Source organism: Stegodyphus dumicola, chromosome 10 (genome assembly GCF_044657685.1).
Source record: "Stegodyphus dumicola isolate Sdum_Otavi_A_Nest chromosome 10, ASM4465768v1".
Lineage (NCBI taxonomy): Eukaryota > Metazoa > Arthropoda > Arachnida > Araneae > Eresidae > Stegodyphus > Stegodyphus dumicola.
Genome location: NC_140777.1, coordinates 66,981,781 through 66,998,572, shown reverse-complemented (window position 1 = coordinate 66,998,572; position 16,792 = coordinate 66,981,781). Strand labels below are relative to the sequence as shown.

General features: G+C 36.7%; 1 protein-coding gene across 1 annotated transcript in view; it reads right to left on the bottom strand.

Annotated features, from left to right (window-relative positions):
* Positions 1-16,792, bottom strand: part of LOC118201805 (potassium channel subfamily T member 2-like) — a 459,181-nt gene that overhangs the window by 114,856 nt on the left and 327,533 nt on the right. Inside the window, exons 12-13 of the mRNA XM_085825117.1 lie at positions 10,047-10,183; positions 5,982-6,045 (exon numbers count right to left, since the gene is read on the bottom strand). Of these exons, the coding sequence (XP_085681243.1) occupies positions 5,982-6,045; positions 10,047-10,183 (201 nt within the window). The remainder of the gene's footprint in view (positions 1-5,981; positions 6,046-10,046; positions 10,184-16,792) is intronic.

Genomic DNA, 16,792 nt, shown 5'->3' with positions numbered 1-16,792 from the left:
CACTACGGCCACCCTTGAACATCTTCCTTCTGTCCTCTGCTTGTGGTCTTGGCCGTTTGAAGGCAGCTGGTCTTGGTGGAACCGGGAAACTTCTGTCGTGATCCTGCTTGGACCTCGTTGTTGGCCGTTCAAATTTTTCTTGTACTTTTTCCTCCGCCGCTGATGGCCCTTCCGCAGTTCGGCGACTTTTGCTGCGGAGAGTTCTGTCGGATGAGTCAATCTTCCGTTTCACAGCCGGGTTATAGTTGCCGTCCTTTCTCCCGGTCTTTTCCACATACGTCGTCCTTCTCCCTTCTTCATTCTGGGGGTGTTCGTGAACTCTGTTTTTTGGACGGTGGAACGGCTTCTTTTTCTTTGTACCTTCAATTTTTCCGCGGGGCAATTTTCTTTTCACTTGCTTCTGTCTCTCATTGGCTTGCCCTTGTACTTGTCGTTTTCCCACCTCTGGAACTTGTACCTGCGGTGTCTGCCGTACCGGATCCTGCAAAAGATCTGAAAAGATTTGCATTTTATTACGGTCATAGAATGGTTTTATCTGGTCAATGTTTGCGGAACAGGTTTCGCCATTTCTTGCCTTTAATACTACAACAGCGTGAGTTATTTTTTCTATAACATATGGTCCTTCAAAGCGTGGGAAAAATTTGGCAGTTTTATCTTCTGGTGCTGAAGAAAGTGAATGCTTAATTTTTAGTACTTCATCCCCTACTTTATAAGTTACTCCCCGTCGTTTCAAATCATAATAGAGCTTCTGTTTTCTTTGTGCTACTTCCGTATTCTTCTTTGCTTCCTTAATTAGTTTTTCTATATCACCCATTTTAAATTCTGGGGCTCTTTGTTGCACATAAAATAATTTATCTAACGGTGTTATAATCTTTCTGCCTAGAAATAACTCAGCAGGAGTTTTGCCCGTTGTATCATGTTTTGCGGTCCTAAGGGCGAAAGCAAATTCATTGACATAGTTATCCCAGCTTTTATGAAAATTTTTAACATAACTACGGATAATTTTCACTATATTTCTGTTGACCCGTTCCGCTATATTTGATTGCGGCCGATACGGGACCATTTTTAAATGACGTATGCCCAGTTTTTGGCACATGTCTTCAAATATATTACTTACAAATTGAGGACCATTATCCGATATAACTTTTAGGGGCGCCCCGTATTTTAAAATATATTTATTTAAAATAGAATCGGTAACTAATTTCGCGGAGGCTCGTTTTAAGGGAACAATTTCGGTCCATTTACTAAAATGATCAACTATAACAAGGAGATAGCGACTTTTGTTTAACTGACTTTTTGGGAAAGGGCCCAATAAATCGATACCGATTATTTCATTTGGAAATTCGGATTTAATACTATTTAGAAACCCGGCCGGGCGGAAATTAATATAATTAACGGCTTGACATGTTGGGCAGGACTGGACATACGCCCTTGTTAACTTTTGCAGTTCAGGAAAGTAGACTGCCTCGCGTACGCGTTGAGTAGTTTTTCGAATACCAGCATGAGAAGCTAAAGGGCTGTCATGGAGCTCTTGCAGGATATTTAATCTAAGACTAGCTGGGATAACAGGTCGAAATTCGTTGTTGGAATTCGTAGTTTTTGTATAAAATAATAGACCATCTATTAGTTCGTAATGGGCCGCCCTATTTCTTATCGCCACAATATCTTGGTGGCTAAAATTTTCAGGATCCTTCAAATACTCATAAATACTTCCAAACTCAGGATCCTTACCCAGTTCGGTTATTACAGTTTCTCGGGAATTTATTGTACACGCTGTCAGCATTGCAACTTTTACGGTATTACCCTGTTCGTCTAATTTAATTCGTGACAGGGCATCTGCTACGATATTTTCCTTTCCGGGGGTATGCTTGATTACCAGATTATATTCTTGCAGCTTGAGTGCCCATCTTATTAACCTTGGGGATAAATTTTTTCCAGAGTACAATCTAGTTACCGCCGCATGATCAGAATATACTGTTATCGGCGCCTTTCCAAAATAGACTCGGAACTTTTGCACTGCTAACAGAACTGCAAGTGCCTCTCTCTCGGTCGCGGAATAGTTTCTTTGTGTTTGATTTAAAGTTCGGCTAAAAAATGCTACTGGCTGCTGATTTTGCGAAAGTACCGCTCCTACCGCATAATCCGAAGCATCCGCTGAAATTTCTAAATTTTCATCCTTTTCAGGAAATTTCAACACAGGGGCTTGCGTTAATGCTTGTTTTAATTTTTCGAAAGCACTATTGGCTTCGGCCGTCCACGAGAATCTTGCCTTTTTCCTTTTTAATTTTAACAATGGCTCAGCGATAGCCGCAAAATCTTTTATAAAGGACCTATAATATGAACAAAGTCCTAGAAAAGAAGAGAGCTTCTTTGCCGTGTTTGGAGTCGGATACTTTTGTACAGCGATTATTTTTGATTCATCTGTCTCGATCCCTTTTTGCGATATTTTGTAACCTAAATATTTTAATTCAGGGGCTGCAAATTTGCATTTTTCGACATTAACTTTTAGACCGGCCTCATTTAATAAAGAAAACACCTGTCTTAAATCCTGTACATGTTGGTCTAGATTATCACTAGTAATAATGATATCGTCTAAATAGATAAATGTGGACTTTCCGAGAACAGGTCTTAACACAATGTCCATGCATCGCTGAAATGTTGCTGGGGCGCCTGAAAGGCCAAACGGCATTCGCAAAAATGCATAAGTGCCAGACTTGGTTATAAAAGCAGTCTTAGGCACGTCCTCAGGCCTGATCCCTATTTGAAAATAACCATTCGTTAAGTCTAAAGTTGTCATAAATTTGGTTGATTTTATGTTCCTTAAAATTTCTTCTATAATCGGTAACGGATATACCGGATATTTCGTTATGGAATTTAATTTACGGTAATCAATAGCGAATCTCCACCTTTTTGGATGCTCCAAAGGATAATCATTATTTTTCTTACATAAAACCACCGGACTAGCATAACTACTTGAGATAGGCGTTACGATCTTTTTACGTAGCATATCGGTAATATGCCATTCTATAATTTTTTCCTTATTCTTATCATACCGGTATGGTTTTTGACGAACCGGCAATGCATCTCCGGTGTCAATACTATGGTTAGTAACCTGGGTAAATCCTGGAATATCACTAAATAAGGAAGCAAATTCACTTACCACTTGTCGGATTCTATCTTGCTCGTCATTAGGCAGGTGGTCGAGATTTACCCTTGGCGGTTCAACCTTTTCTACACGCACTGGCTTCATCGTCAGCTTAAGAGACGCTTCATTAAAATCCAGTGTAGCTTGTGCGTCTGAAAGAAAGTCTATTCCTAGTATTAAGTGTGCTTGCAAATTCTTTACTATAAAAAACATCACCTTTACTTGTTCGTCCTTGATACGGATGTACAAAGGTACTTTACCTACGCACTTACATTGTTCTCCTTGCGCCGCTAATACTGTTGTATTATCCGCATTATATATGCGGTATTTGCGAAAATACTTTCTAAAAAAGACTTCTGCCACACAGGAACACTGCGCGCCGGTATCCAGGAGTGCGGTGGCCGGGATATTATTTACCAAGACTTCAATCTTCGGAAGAGTTAAATTTTTCACCATTACTGTATTTAACTTGTAGGAAGAGGGGTTTTCGTGGCCTTCGGATTTCCGCACCCTCTCGTCAGCAGAAATCCGTTTTAGTTTAAATTATTTTTTCTTTCGGTGCTTTCCTTCTTTCTCCACTGGCCTTGAGACTTTTTTCCTGGGTTGCTATTGAACTGTCGACGTTCGCCGGCTGTTTTTGAATGCTCGGGTTTCCTTGCCCACTGATTCGCTTTTTCTCCGTAGCCATGTGCTTGAGTTTGCTGTAGTCTTGGCGTACCAAATTGGTTTCGCTGTTGATATTGGCGTCTTCTTTCGACGTCCGCCGTTCTTCTACTTTCAAACTGGATTGCTAGCTCAAATAATTTTTCCAGTGTAGTCGGATTTCTCAATTCAATAAAGTCTTGCACTTGGGGTAGTAACCTCGGCAAAATCACTTGAATTATTTCAGGATCCGGACGGTTTCCATACAAGAGCTTGAAAACGTGAATTTTTCTTAAAATAAACCTGGAGAGGTTTTCCATTCTTTGTTGATATATACTGAAAAGTTCTGTTTCTAATTTCGCACGATCCCTTACAACAGGGAAGGCTTTTAGTAGGGCAGTCTTGAAATTTTCGTAGGTATAGGTGGGACTTCCTGCTTGACCCAAGAGACTTCTGCCGATACATTTGAACCAGTTAAGCGCTTGGCCCCTCAAAGCGCTGGTAGCTAAGGTAACTTTTTGAAACTCGTGCACGGGGTAGAGCATGAAGTGGTCATCCAATTTTTCCAAAAAACTGGTTACCTGTGAGTTTCCATTAAACGTTGCTTCTGGTTTTATCGAAGCGCGCATGGTCTGGACAATAAACCCAAATCCTTCCAGGGCGGCAGCTGGCATTTCTGGATTCTGAGCTGTTTCTGCAGGCAGCACAGGTTCTTCTTGAAACTCGGCCATGGTTATTCTTCGTCGGGCGCCACTATCAGGTTCAATGTTTCTTCTTACCTTCTTCGGAAACATACAATGACCTGACTAGAACAGAGAGCTTACTAAAGCTATGTTCATTAATTGTAGTAAGTAGACAGGATACAGACGAAGGGTATACAAAACCCTTTATTTTTTTCTTTATGTACAACGACTTCCGTACTTCGGAATACAATGACCCTCCACTCGGGGTCTAACTTAAAAGATATCAAAATAAAACTAAACTCTAATTTAACTTTAGAATAAGATTGGCCTTATAATAACAGGAAGCGTATGTAGCACAGAGACTGTGAACACTACAATACGTTTAATTTATCAAGAGGATTAAAACCTCTGGCCTGGAAGGCAAAGTAGCAACTGCGTAACTTCTAAGGTAAGCGGCCTGCTTCGAACTCACGGCTTCCTCTCTTCTGCTTGGCAAAAAGGCCACACTTAAATACTTGGCGTTCGCCAGACAACTTTGCATAAACTCCTTCACGCTTATAATTCTGGCCGGAAGTAGAAAATAAGAAGTGATAGTAAAGATTTAAAATAAAATAAACGTTAGTAAAACTTAAGATCCTTACAAGCTGACTATAAGTCAGACAAGTGAACATTAACAACAACAATAAATAAGTAGGTGTAAATTCTTTCAGAATTCCACAGGAACGACTGGCACAAATTTCGCGAGTTCTAAGTCCATTTTTCATGGTTCGATGAATCTTGTGCAATATCGATTCTACGATGTAATATCGATTCTACGATTCTATGTTGATCCTGTGCATTATCGATTCTACAAGTAATCTTTTTACTGTAAATGTCATTGCAATACATTCTTTAGTTTTTATGTAATGAATTTTCGTAATAATCACACTGCAGAAGAGTTCTATGAGGAAGAAGTTCTATGAGGGTAAGCTTTTCTTCAATGTGTTGTAGGGTTCTGTTGTAACTGGAAGTTAAAGTCTTGAAAACTATATTAACTAGGTATCGCTACGTCATAAACGTGGCTATTTAAATAATTTGTATTTACTTATGGATATATTTAATTTAACATAACTGAAGTTAAATTCAGGTGTAGATAACGTAGTCTAAGATTGCACATAAAACAGAGCAATTAAGCTGGCTCAGGTAATTATCACAGCGTGTTTTAAAGCATCGGCTAGCGAGACGATAAAGCAGGAATATAAGTTTAAGAAGAGCTAAAGCAAGAAAGTAACTAACAGCAAGACGCGATTGCCAGAAGCTCTAATCTAAACATTCAGAACTCTCAGATTAAATACAAAAATTATCTAATTTGCATCTTGGTAAGGAATATGGAAAGAAGATGTTATAATGAAGGCTTAAATCACAATAACTGGTTAATTAACATAAAATGCTTTACTATGCATTTGAGAATTTCTTAACAGTAAATGTGTTGAGAGTTATAGCAGAGATTATAGTTCCAGAAATTTACTTACGGCGGCGCTTCGATCCACGTAGTTTCTTGCTGCTAGTATGAAGCAGGCTTCTGCGGCGTTCATTCTAAACACAAAAAGGGGGGAAACAGAGAAAAGAAATCCATTAGAGCCGTCACTTGCATAAAAATCCACTCCACAAAAACCCCGTTTAGGGAAAAATGAAGGAAATTAGGTATGCGCATACACAATGTTTGCCTTTTTCTGAAGGAAACGCTTTCCTACTGTTCAATAATTCAGAAACAGGAGAATAATTCTTTTGTAATCGAATTCTGTGCGGCTGTATCCATCTTTCTTTCCTTCTTTTTTATACAACACTCTAAACGGTTACAGAAAACTGAATGAAAATAAGATAAAGGCCTACGAGTTGTGTTAAAAAGCAGAAGGAAAATATTTATGGTATTTTGCATCTGCTGGATGGATTTTGTCATTTATTCAGTCATTGATAAATAGAAGAATAAATAAATATTTAAAAAGAAAGAAATTGTTTGTTATTAGATAAATAAAAACATCGTAAATCGCTAAAACTTTTTGTAGTGTTCGATTCATGCAGAAATTATTGTACATTTAATTTAAATCTTTCAAAATTCATGTTATTACCTCAAAAGGGCTGTTAGTTTCGAAAGACGAATTCGTGTTTTTGGCATTTTCATTCGAGTCTGTTGCCATTAAGTAAAATATAAGATATTATTCTTAAATAAGCTATTTAAAAGCAATAAACGAAGTTTTTAAGAATACTTTTTTGATTTTTTAATTAGATTGATTTAAATAAAAATGCATTTAATTCATTATATACCTAATTAAAAACATTAAACACTTTTATAAAATTACTGTGTATATGAAACATATTTAACGGATAATAGACGGAATATATATAACGTTTGCACGTCAGTTTAAATGCGTATCCATTTAATATCCTATAAAATGTTTCTCTATTCCACCTTGGCCATCTCTATCGATAATCCCTTCCGATAACCCATGTTAAACTTTAAAAGAACGCCTTCGAGCGACCGTTGAAATCTGAACCTTTCAGATTTTTTTATAATTTTTTAGTCCAAAGGGGCTTTGTCCCGGAAGGACTATTGTTTTCGTTTTGCGATTTTGCGTTGAATCATTATAAATGTCCGTTTCACTTTTTAAACTGTTGCCACCAAATGTTAGAGTCCTGCATTATATTCGAAGAAATTAAATAATGAAAAGTCTGCATAAATGTATGTATATTTCTCGCATTGTGATAAAACAACGGTACGTAGATCCATCGAATTTTGAATGAGTAATCCTCCTACGAATATGGGCATGTGGAAGAACAAATTTGAAATTTGGAATTTGTTTTATGATGGATTTCATATTTTGTAAAACTTTAACGAATTTTTAATTAACAAACTCAAGGATTTCAAAGCGAGCAATGGCAACACTATACGGGAGGAAAATAAATCTCTTTTTATCTCCAGCGATTTAATTGAGTAATAGGACCTCACGAAAACTGGAGGAAACGGGCGTTTGCCAAAATCCTCATCTCCTTTCTTCTTGCTTAAAAGCAAGATTGCATCACCAGCGCGCGGAACTGTGTATCGGAAATTCTAAAGATATGCTTATTTTAAAATCATCTTGCGACATTGCTATTGAACTGAATTTTATGGTTTAAGTGCAAAGAACATAATATTTAATAAATAAAGGTAACACACAAAACGTTGAAAAAACGCCTCTTTGGATGTAATTTAAAATCTGAAACCTTTCAGATTTTTTTAAAATTCTATATTCCCTTATTTTCCTATATTCGGGTCATTAGCTGTGACTTTATTTTCCATAAATTCATTCTACTTTGAAAGTATAATGAATGTGTTGGAATTCTCATTATGGATGCTCATAGTTTTATAGATTATACGTATAAATGATATTCTCGCGTATTTAATTTTTACTGCAAAATTATTGAAAAACTTTATAAATTAGAAAATAAACTTTGATAACTTTATAAATTAAAAAAATATGAACATATGATGAATATCTACAATTTAACTAATAAGAATTTTGATTTCTCAACAAGAAAATACTTTGCAACCATTAACAGGTTATTTAAATACAAGACATAAATATTAAATACTAGCATATATTGATTTAGGAATAGGCTAGTACTTCATTTAAAAGAGGTTCAGCTTCAAAGTAATCTTTTTGCATTAAATATAGATAGGGGAAGCATTTTTCAAAATGAAGACACCTGCATTGATCTGCTTGCAACCATCTGCGTTGCATAAACATCTGCGTTACATCCGCGTTTCGGCTACTGCAATGAATTTTGATATTGATTCTACTGGTATCAAAAAGTATTGAGAATGAATCATTTAAAATATGCATGCGAAAAAAATTCATCACAAAGCTTTTTCGAAGCAATTAGGATTTCCAATTTCCAAATTGTTTATAACCTTCTTGAAATCCAAGATCTTCAGGCTCAGGGAAAATAAATGTTTTTAAGCAATTAATCCAATTTCGACAACTTAATCGACATCTGGTAAAAATAAATTTGTACATAAGTTCGTTTTCAATAAACAAAAGAATTTTTGCTTTGATATTTTGCCAAAATGGCGAACGTTATTGTGCAATCTAAGTTTTGTTTTTGTAATGAAATTTCTCTACTTTGAAAGTAGAGAGTTTCTCTCTGTCTCTATTCTCAGTCTCAAAACTTCTTGAAAATTTAAAGACGCCTTTGACAATCACACTTTATCAAAATCCATAGTTTTTACTGATACAGTAAGTGCCACTTAGTTTGATCCCGTTTATCTAGCTAATTTGATAACATTAATATTAAGCGATGAGAAAAAAATATCCTTCAAAACAGCAACGGAGTTTAATTAATTTAATATGGATACAACAAGAAATACATAAATAAATACTTTCACGGAATTTTAATTACGAAAATGCAAATATTTGTTCACGTTCATAATCGACAAAGTTATTCAAAATCTAAGCCAAACTAAGAAAGCTTTTTTGTCTAGTTTTAAATGGTTAATTAAAATCGAAAAAAAAAAAAAAAAAAAAAAAAAAAAAAAAATCTGAAATGTTTCAGATTTTAAATTACATCCAAAGGGGCGTTTTTTAACATTTTGTGTGTTACCTTTCTTTATTAAATATCATGTTCCTCGCACTTAAACCATAAGATCCAGTGCAACAGCAATATCGCAAAATAGTTTTAAAACGAGCATATCTTTAGAATTTCCGATACAGAGACTCACGCGCTGGAGATAAAAATGTTTTTTCTGCACAACGTTGCCATTGCTCGCTTTGAAATCCTTGAGTTTGTTAATCAAAAATTCGTCAAAGTTTTAAAAAATAGAAAATCGATCATAAAACAAATTTCAAATTTCAAATTTGGTCTTCCACATGCTCATATTCGTTGGAGGATTACGTTATTCAAAATTCGATGACTCTATGTACCGTTGTTTTATCACAATACGAGAAATATACATACATTTATGCAGATTTTTCATTATTTAATTTCTTCAAATATAATGCAGGACTCTAACATTTTGTGGCAACAGTTTGAAAAGTGAACCGACATTTATGAGTCCGACGCAAAATGCCAAAACGAAACTAATAGTCCTTCGGGATTCAAATCCCTTTGGACTAACAAGCTCTTTGGCTGTCACGTTTTGGCGATATGTTTCTGTTTCTTGCCAATTTTCATAATTTATTTGACTTTACTTCAATAAAAATGTTTTATGGATAATACATTGATCATACTAATAAAATTGCTGATTACAATAGGCGATGCGATTTCCCGTGGTCGCAACACTCTCGTCGTGGAGAAACGTGATCACATTAAACGGCGCCTACTGTAATCTAATAAAATACAGAAAATGACTTCGCAACAATTTTGGTCTCATTTGAAATGGAGATTTAATATATGCAGAGAATACAGTTGAAAAATTTCCTGAGAAAGCGACATTTTTGTATACAAATACAGTCTATCCCGCAGCGCAACAGAAAAGCAATTCAGCACAAAAGATCCTAAGCAATGATTTGAAATTCAAATAATTTTAACTAAACAAACTGAAGAAAACATTTTCCCCTTACCTTGCTCTGGTGAGATCTGTATCTTTCAAAGCAGAACCTTGAATGTAAATTACTCTCTGTGCCCACATGGGTACTTGTAGAATCATCTTCATAGTTGCATCGAGCTCGCAAGGAGATAAGAGCACGACGTAGAAGTCCTAAGAAAAATATTCATGAATCAAAACAGTATTAGAAGTATCCTAGAAATGAAACAAATTCATTTGGAGGTTAGAGGGAAGCAATATTCAGCAACAGAAACTGGAGAATTATCGCATCCCTTCGTTCATTCACTCTGTATAAGATGACACCAGGTCAAAGCAGGAATTAGAAGCAGTTTTATGCGGCCCACGAATACATTTCAATTATCTATTTGTTGCAAATATGGTGTTGCAAAGATGTCAATATTTTATTTATTTGAAGTCTGAGTTTACGTTATTTTCATCACCATTGAAAATGAACATGAATAACGCACCACAATATCTACAAATGAGCTAAATTATTTATAATATGATATAAATCTTATTTAATGATTTGAAGAAAAGGATTTGATTTACTTTTACTTGTACTAACCAAAGGATATGTAAACTGAATTACGATTTGTTTTTGCGCTAAGAGTAATCGCTTTGTTTGGGAATATACGTACATGTGAACAGCGTTTTTTGGTAACAGAAAATTTCGTGATAAAAATAATATCTAGTAATTTCTCTTCAAGGCTCCAAATTTTATCAGAATTGAAACGTCATCAAATAGCAAGCTGTAATAACAAATAACGAAGTTTATAATTGCTTACATTGAAACGCACAGATATTTGTATTTTTAGTTATTTATATATTTAGCTCATTATTTATTCTCAGTTTTTGTTCCACTAGTAAAATTTTCACTGCAAACTTGAATAATCAATAATTAACAAAACTAAGGATATGAGCGCAATCTAAGATGTAAAGAGGCGAAACGAGGTTGTCGACGGGTGTAGATAAGAGTTCAAGCGTCGTTCAACCGGGATAATGTTTAGAGACTCTGACTGTCTTACCGAAGGGCCTGGGTTCGAATCCCGGAAAAGGCATGGATGTTTGTAAACGTATAGTGTCTGTGCGGCATGAGGGCACTCAAAATGTGCCGAAAGTCCTCTCGAAAGGGTATTGGTAAGGGAAGAGGGGTGGCGATCTTAGGATCCGTCCCTCGGAGGAGCTGTTCTTCAAAAATTTGGTGCGGAACTGCGTAAAGTCGTACTGTTATCTGTATGGTGCCCCAGGCTGTTGCCAACGACAGGTGCAATCTTGACTCGATGAATTTATTGACTTTCTCTGATTCAGACAAGCGAGATTAGCAATAACAACAACAAGAGCTCAAGCACGGTAAGACGCCTCCGTCTAAGATTTCTTGTGTAGGGTTCACATGACTAATTTGATTGTAATTTAACTAATTGACTAATTTGATTTGTAATTAATTAATCACATGACTAATAAAATTTAGTCACAAAATTAAAAATGATCTTACCACATCATACACAAGCATTCAGAGAAAGTGAAATAATTACACGCCATTTTAATACAAAAAGATACGGCAATATACAAAGTACAAAATAAATACAAAATGCCGAAATATAGAGTCACTTGTGAGTGTTTTCTAAAAAACAGTGAACAAAAAGTGGTTTTAGAGGAGCGTCGGCTGTGACAGATGTCGCCGTTAGCTGAGATAAACTCCAGTGCAAACAGTATTTAACGGAAGAAATTTCTGAAATACTTTTCTCTTAAGGAGGAACTCTTCCTTACTCGTGTGACCATGATCATAATTTAGTTGAAATTCATAATTTTCATTCAAACGTTTCGACAGAATAAAATATGTATAACAAGTGTACGTAGCAGTTGAAATCTCTTTGTTATTTATTTGAATTCTTTATGTAGAGTAAAAACTATTGTTATTCTTAATTTAATTTTGTATGGAAATTTAGAATCTAACTATTCTTAACTTGCCTGGATGATCCACTTGACTAGCCCACATAGACGCACCACAAATATGCCGCCAGGTGGATCCCGCCTTTCGCCCCCGTCTAGTTACGCTAGGACAAACTAATGTATGGCTTATAAATAATTTTTATTTGTACCTTTTATTAGATTTACCTTAAATCAATACCTACATGTGGATGTGTGCATAACTTTTGATACTGACACTTAAACGAACAGCCAACAGAAATTTCTTGCAGATACCAAACTTTAGAGTTCAGACAGAAAATATAAATAAAGTCGATTTTTATCCTTTTGACTCTGTAATTAGTATCTGTTAACGTACTCGTATTTTTTATGAATATTTAGTAAGTGAAATTTGAAATTTAAGGCCCGGTGGCGCAGTGGCTACTATGTCGCGCAGCAGTACCATAGGTCCGGAGTGTTTTGAGCACGGTTGACTTAACCTTGAGTGATTCGATAAAATGAGTACCAAGTTCAGTTGGGGACAAAACACCAGAGGTTCTGCGACAAACTGATCACTTGTCCAGGGTATAAGTTCATGCTCTCCGGAGCCCACGGTCAAGAAAGCAGATATCAGAGCTATTAAAAAATAATCTAGGCTCATTAGGTGATTTCAGATCGTGCATTGGATCCTCTCAAAGTCTGAGTATGAGTCCACTGTCCTAAAGTATACGTTATTGATTTTCTGAAATGTCGTATAGTGTGTAAGGATCTTAAGTTTTACTAACGTTTATTTTATTTTAAATCTTTACTATCACTTCTTATTTTCTACTTCCGGCCAGAATTATAAGCGTTAAGGCTTTTATGCAAAGTTTGTCTGGCGAACGCCAAGTATTTAAGTTGTGGCTTTTTGCCAAGAGAGAGAGAGGAAGCAGTGAGTTCGAAGCAGGCCGCTTACCTTAGAAGTTACGCAGTTGCTTGTTGCCTTCCAGGCCAGAGGTTTTAATCCTCTTGATAAATTTAAACGTATTGTAGTGTTCACAGTCTCTGTACTACATACGCTTCCTGTTAGTATAAGGCCAATCTTCCACGTTTATTATTCTAAAGTTAAATTAGAGTTTAGTTTTATTTTTATACTTTTACGTTAGACCCCCAAGTAGCGGGTCAGTGTATTCCGAAGTACGGAAGTTATTGTATATAGAGAAAAATAAAGGGTTTTGTATACACTTCATGTGTATCCTGTCTACTTACCACAATTAGTGAACATAGCTTTAGTAAGCTCTCTGTTCCGAGTCAGGTCCTTGTATGTTCCCGAAGAAGGTAAGAAGGAACATTGACCCTGATAGTGGCGCCCAACGAAGAAGAATAACCATGGCCGAGTTTTAAGAAGAACCTGTGCTGCCTGCAGAAACGGCTCAGAATCCAGAAATGCCAGCTGCCGCCCTGGAAGGATTTGGTTACATCGTCCAGACCATGCGCGCTTCGATGAAACCAGAAGCAACATTTAATAGAAACTCACCGGTAACCAGTTTTTTGGAAAAATTGGATGACCACTTCATGCTCTACCCCGTGCACGAATTTCAAAAAGTTACCTTAGCTACCAGCGCTTTGAGGGGCCAAGCGCTTAACTGGTTCAAATGTATAGGCACTTCTGCACTTTTCTCTTGGGTTAAGCAGGAAGTCCCACCTATACTTACGAAAATTTCAAGACTGCCCTACTAAAAGCCTTCCCTGTTGTAAGGGATCGTGCGAAATTAGAAACGGAACTTTTCAGTATATATCAACAAAGAATCGAAGACCTCTCGAGCTTTATTTTAAGAAAAATTCACGTTTTCAAACTCTTGTATGGAAACCGTCCGGATCCTGAAATAATTCAAGTGATTTTGCCGAGGTTACTGCCCCAAGTGCAAGACTTTATTGAATTAAGAAATCCGACTACACTGGAAAAGTTATTTGAGCTAGCAATCCAGTTTGAAAGTAGAAGAACTGTTTGTGACGTCGAAAGAAGACGCCAGTATCAACAGCGAAACCAATTTGGTACGCCAAGACTACAGCAAACTCAAGCACATGGCTACGGAGAAAAAGCGAATCAGTGGGCAAGGAAACCCGAGCATTCAAAAACAGCCGGCGAACGTCGACAGTTCAATAGCAACCGAGGAAAAAAGTCTCAAGGCCAGTGGAAAAAGAAGGAAAGCACGGAAAGGAAAAATAATTTAAACTAAAACGGATTTCTGCTGACGAGAGGGTGCGGAAATCCGAAGGCCACGAAAACCCCTCTTCCTACAAGTTAAATACAGTAATGGTGAAAAATTTGACTCTTCCGAAGATTGAAGTGTTGGTGAATAATATCCCAGCCACCGCACTCCTGGATACCGGCGCGCAGTGTTCCTGTGTGGCAGAAGTTTTTTTAGGAAGTATTTTCGCAAATACCGCATATATAATGCGGATAATACGACAGTGTTAGCGGCGCAAGGAGAAAAATGCAAGTGTGTAGGTAAAGTACCTTTGTATATCCGTATCAAGGACGAAAAAGTAAAGGTGATGTTTTTTATAGTAAAGAATCTGCAAGCACATTTAATTTTAGGAATAGATTTTCTTTCAGAAGCACAAGCTACGCTGGATTTTAATGAAGCGTCCCTTAAGCTGACAATGAAACCAGTTCGTACAGAAAACGCTGAACCGCCGATGTTAAAACTTGACCACCTCCCTAATGACGAGCAAGAAAGAATCCGACAAGTGGTAAGTGAATTTGCTTCGTTATTTAGTGATATTCCAGGATTTACTCAGGTTACTAACCATAGTATTGACACCGGAGATGCAATGCCAGTTCTTCAAAAACCATACCGGTATGATAAGAATAAGGAAAAAATTATAGAATGGCATATTACCGATATGCTACGTAAAAAGATCATAACGCCCATCTCAAGTAGTTATGCTAGCCCGGTGGTTTTATGTAAGAAAAATAATGACTATCCTTTGACGCATCCAAAAAGATGGAGATTCGCTATTGATTACCGTAAATTAAACTCCATAACTAAATATCCGGTACATCCGTTACCGATCATAGAAGAAATTTTAAGGAACATAAAATCAACCAAATTTATGACGACTTTAGACTTAACGACTGGTTATTTTCAAATAGGGGTTAGGCCTGAGGACGTGCATAAGACTGCTTTTATAACCAAGTCTGGCACTTATGCATTTTTGCGTATGCCGTTTGGCCTTTCAGGGGCCCCGGCAACATTTCAGCGATGCATGGACATTGTGTTAAGACCTGTCCTTGGAAAGTCCACATTTATCTATTTAGACGATATCATTATTACTAGTGATAATCTCGACCAACATGTACAGGATTTAAGACAGGTGTTTTCTTTATTAAATGAGGCCGGTCTAAAAGTTAATGTCGAAAAGTGCAAATTTGCAGACCCTGAATTAAAATATTTAGGTTACAAAATATCTCAAAAAGGGATCGAGACAGATGAATCAAAAATAATCGCTGTACAAAAGTATCCGACACCAAACACGGCAAAGAAGCTCTCTTCTTTTCTAGGACTTTGTTCATATTATAGGTCCTTTATAAAAGATTTTGCGGCTATCGCTGAGCCGTTGTTAAAATTAAAAAGGAAAAAGGCAAGATTCTCGTGGACGGCCGAAGCCAATAGTGCTTTCGAAAAATTAAAACAAGCATTAACGCAAGCCCCTGTGTTGAAATTTCCTGAAAAGGATGAGAATTTAGAAATTTCAGCGGATGCTTCGGATTATGCGGTAGGAGCGGTACTTTAGCAAAATCAGCAGCCCGTGGCATTTTTTTAGCCGAACTTTAAATCAAACACAAAGAAACTATTCCGCGACCGAGAGAGAGGCACTTGCAGTTCTGTTAGCAGTGCAAAAGTTCCGAGTCTATTTTGGAAAGGCGCCGATAACAGTGTACTCTGATCATGCGGCGGTAACTAGATTGTACTCAGGGAAAAATTTATCCCCAAGGTTAATAAGATGGGCACTCAAGCTGCAAGAATATAATCTGGTAATCAAGCATACCCCCGGAAAGGAAAATATCGTAGCAGATGCCCTATCACGAATTAAATTAGACGAACAGGGTAATACCGTAAAGGTGGCAATGCTTACAGCGTGTACAATAAATTCCCGAGAAACTGTAATAACCGAACTGGGTAAGGATCCTGAGTTTGGAAGCATTTATGAGTATTTGAAGGATCCTGAAAATTTTAGCCACCAAGATATTGTGGCGATAAGAAATAGGGCGGCCCATTACGAACTAATAGATGGTCTATTATTTTATACAAAAACTACAAATTCCAACAACGAATTTCGACCTGTTATCCCAGCTAGTCTTAGATTAAATATCCTGCAGGAGCTCCATGACAGCCCTTTAGCTTCTCATGCGGGTATTCGAAAAACTATCCAACGCGTACGCGAGGCAGTCTACTTTCCTGAACTGCAAAAGTTAACAAGGGCGTATGTCCAGTCCTGCCCAACATTTCAAGCAGTTAATTATATTAATTTCCGCCCGGCCGGGTTTCTAAATAGTATTAAATCCGAATTTCCAAATGAAATAATTGGCATGGATTTATTGGGCCCTTTCCCAAAAAGTCAGTTAAATAAAAGTCGCTATCTCCTTGCTATGGTTGATCATTTTAGTAAATGGACCGAAATTGTTCCCTTAAAACGAGCCTCCGCGAAATTAGTTACTGATTCTATTTTAAATAAATATATTTTAAAATACGGGCCGCCCCTAAAAGTTATAAAAGCGCGTAAAACTAAAGTTGATGTATAATAGCGTTGTGTAAAGACTTAAATATTGAAAAAAGTTATTGTATAAATTTTATTTAAAACATTCTAGCA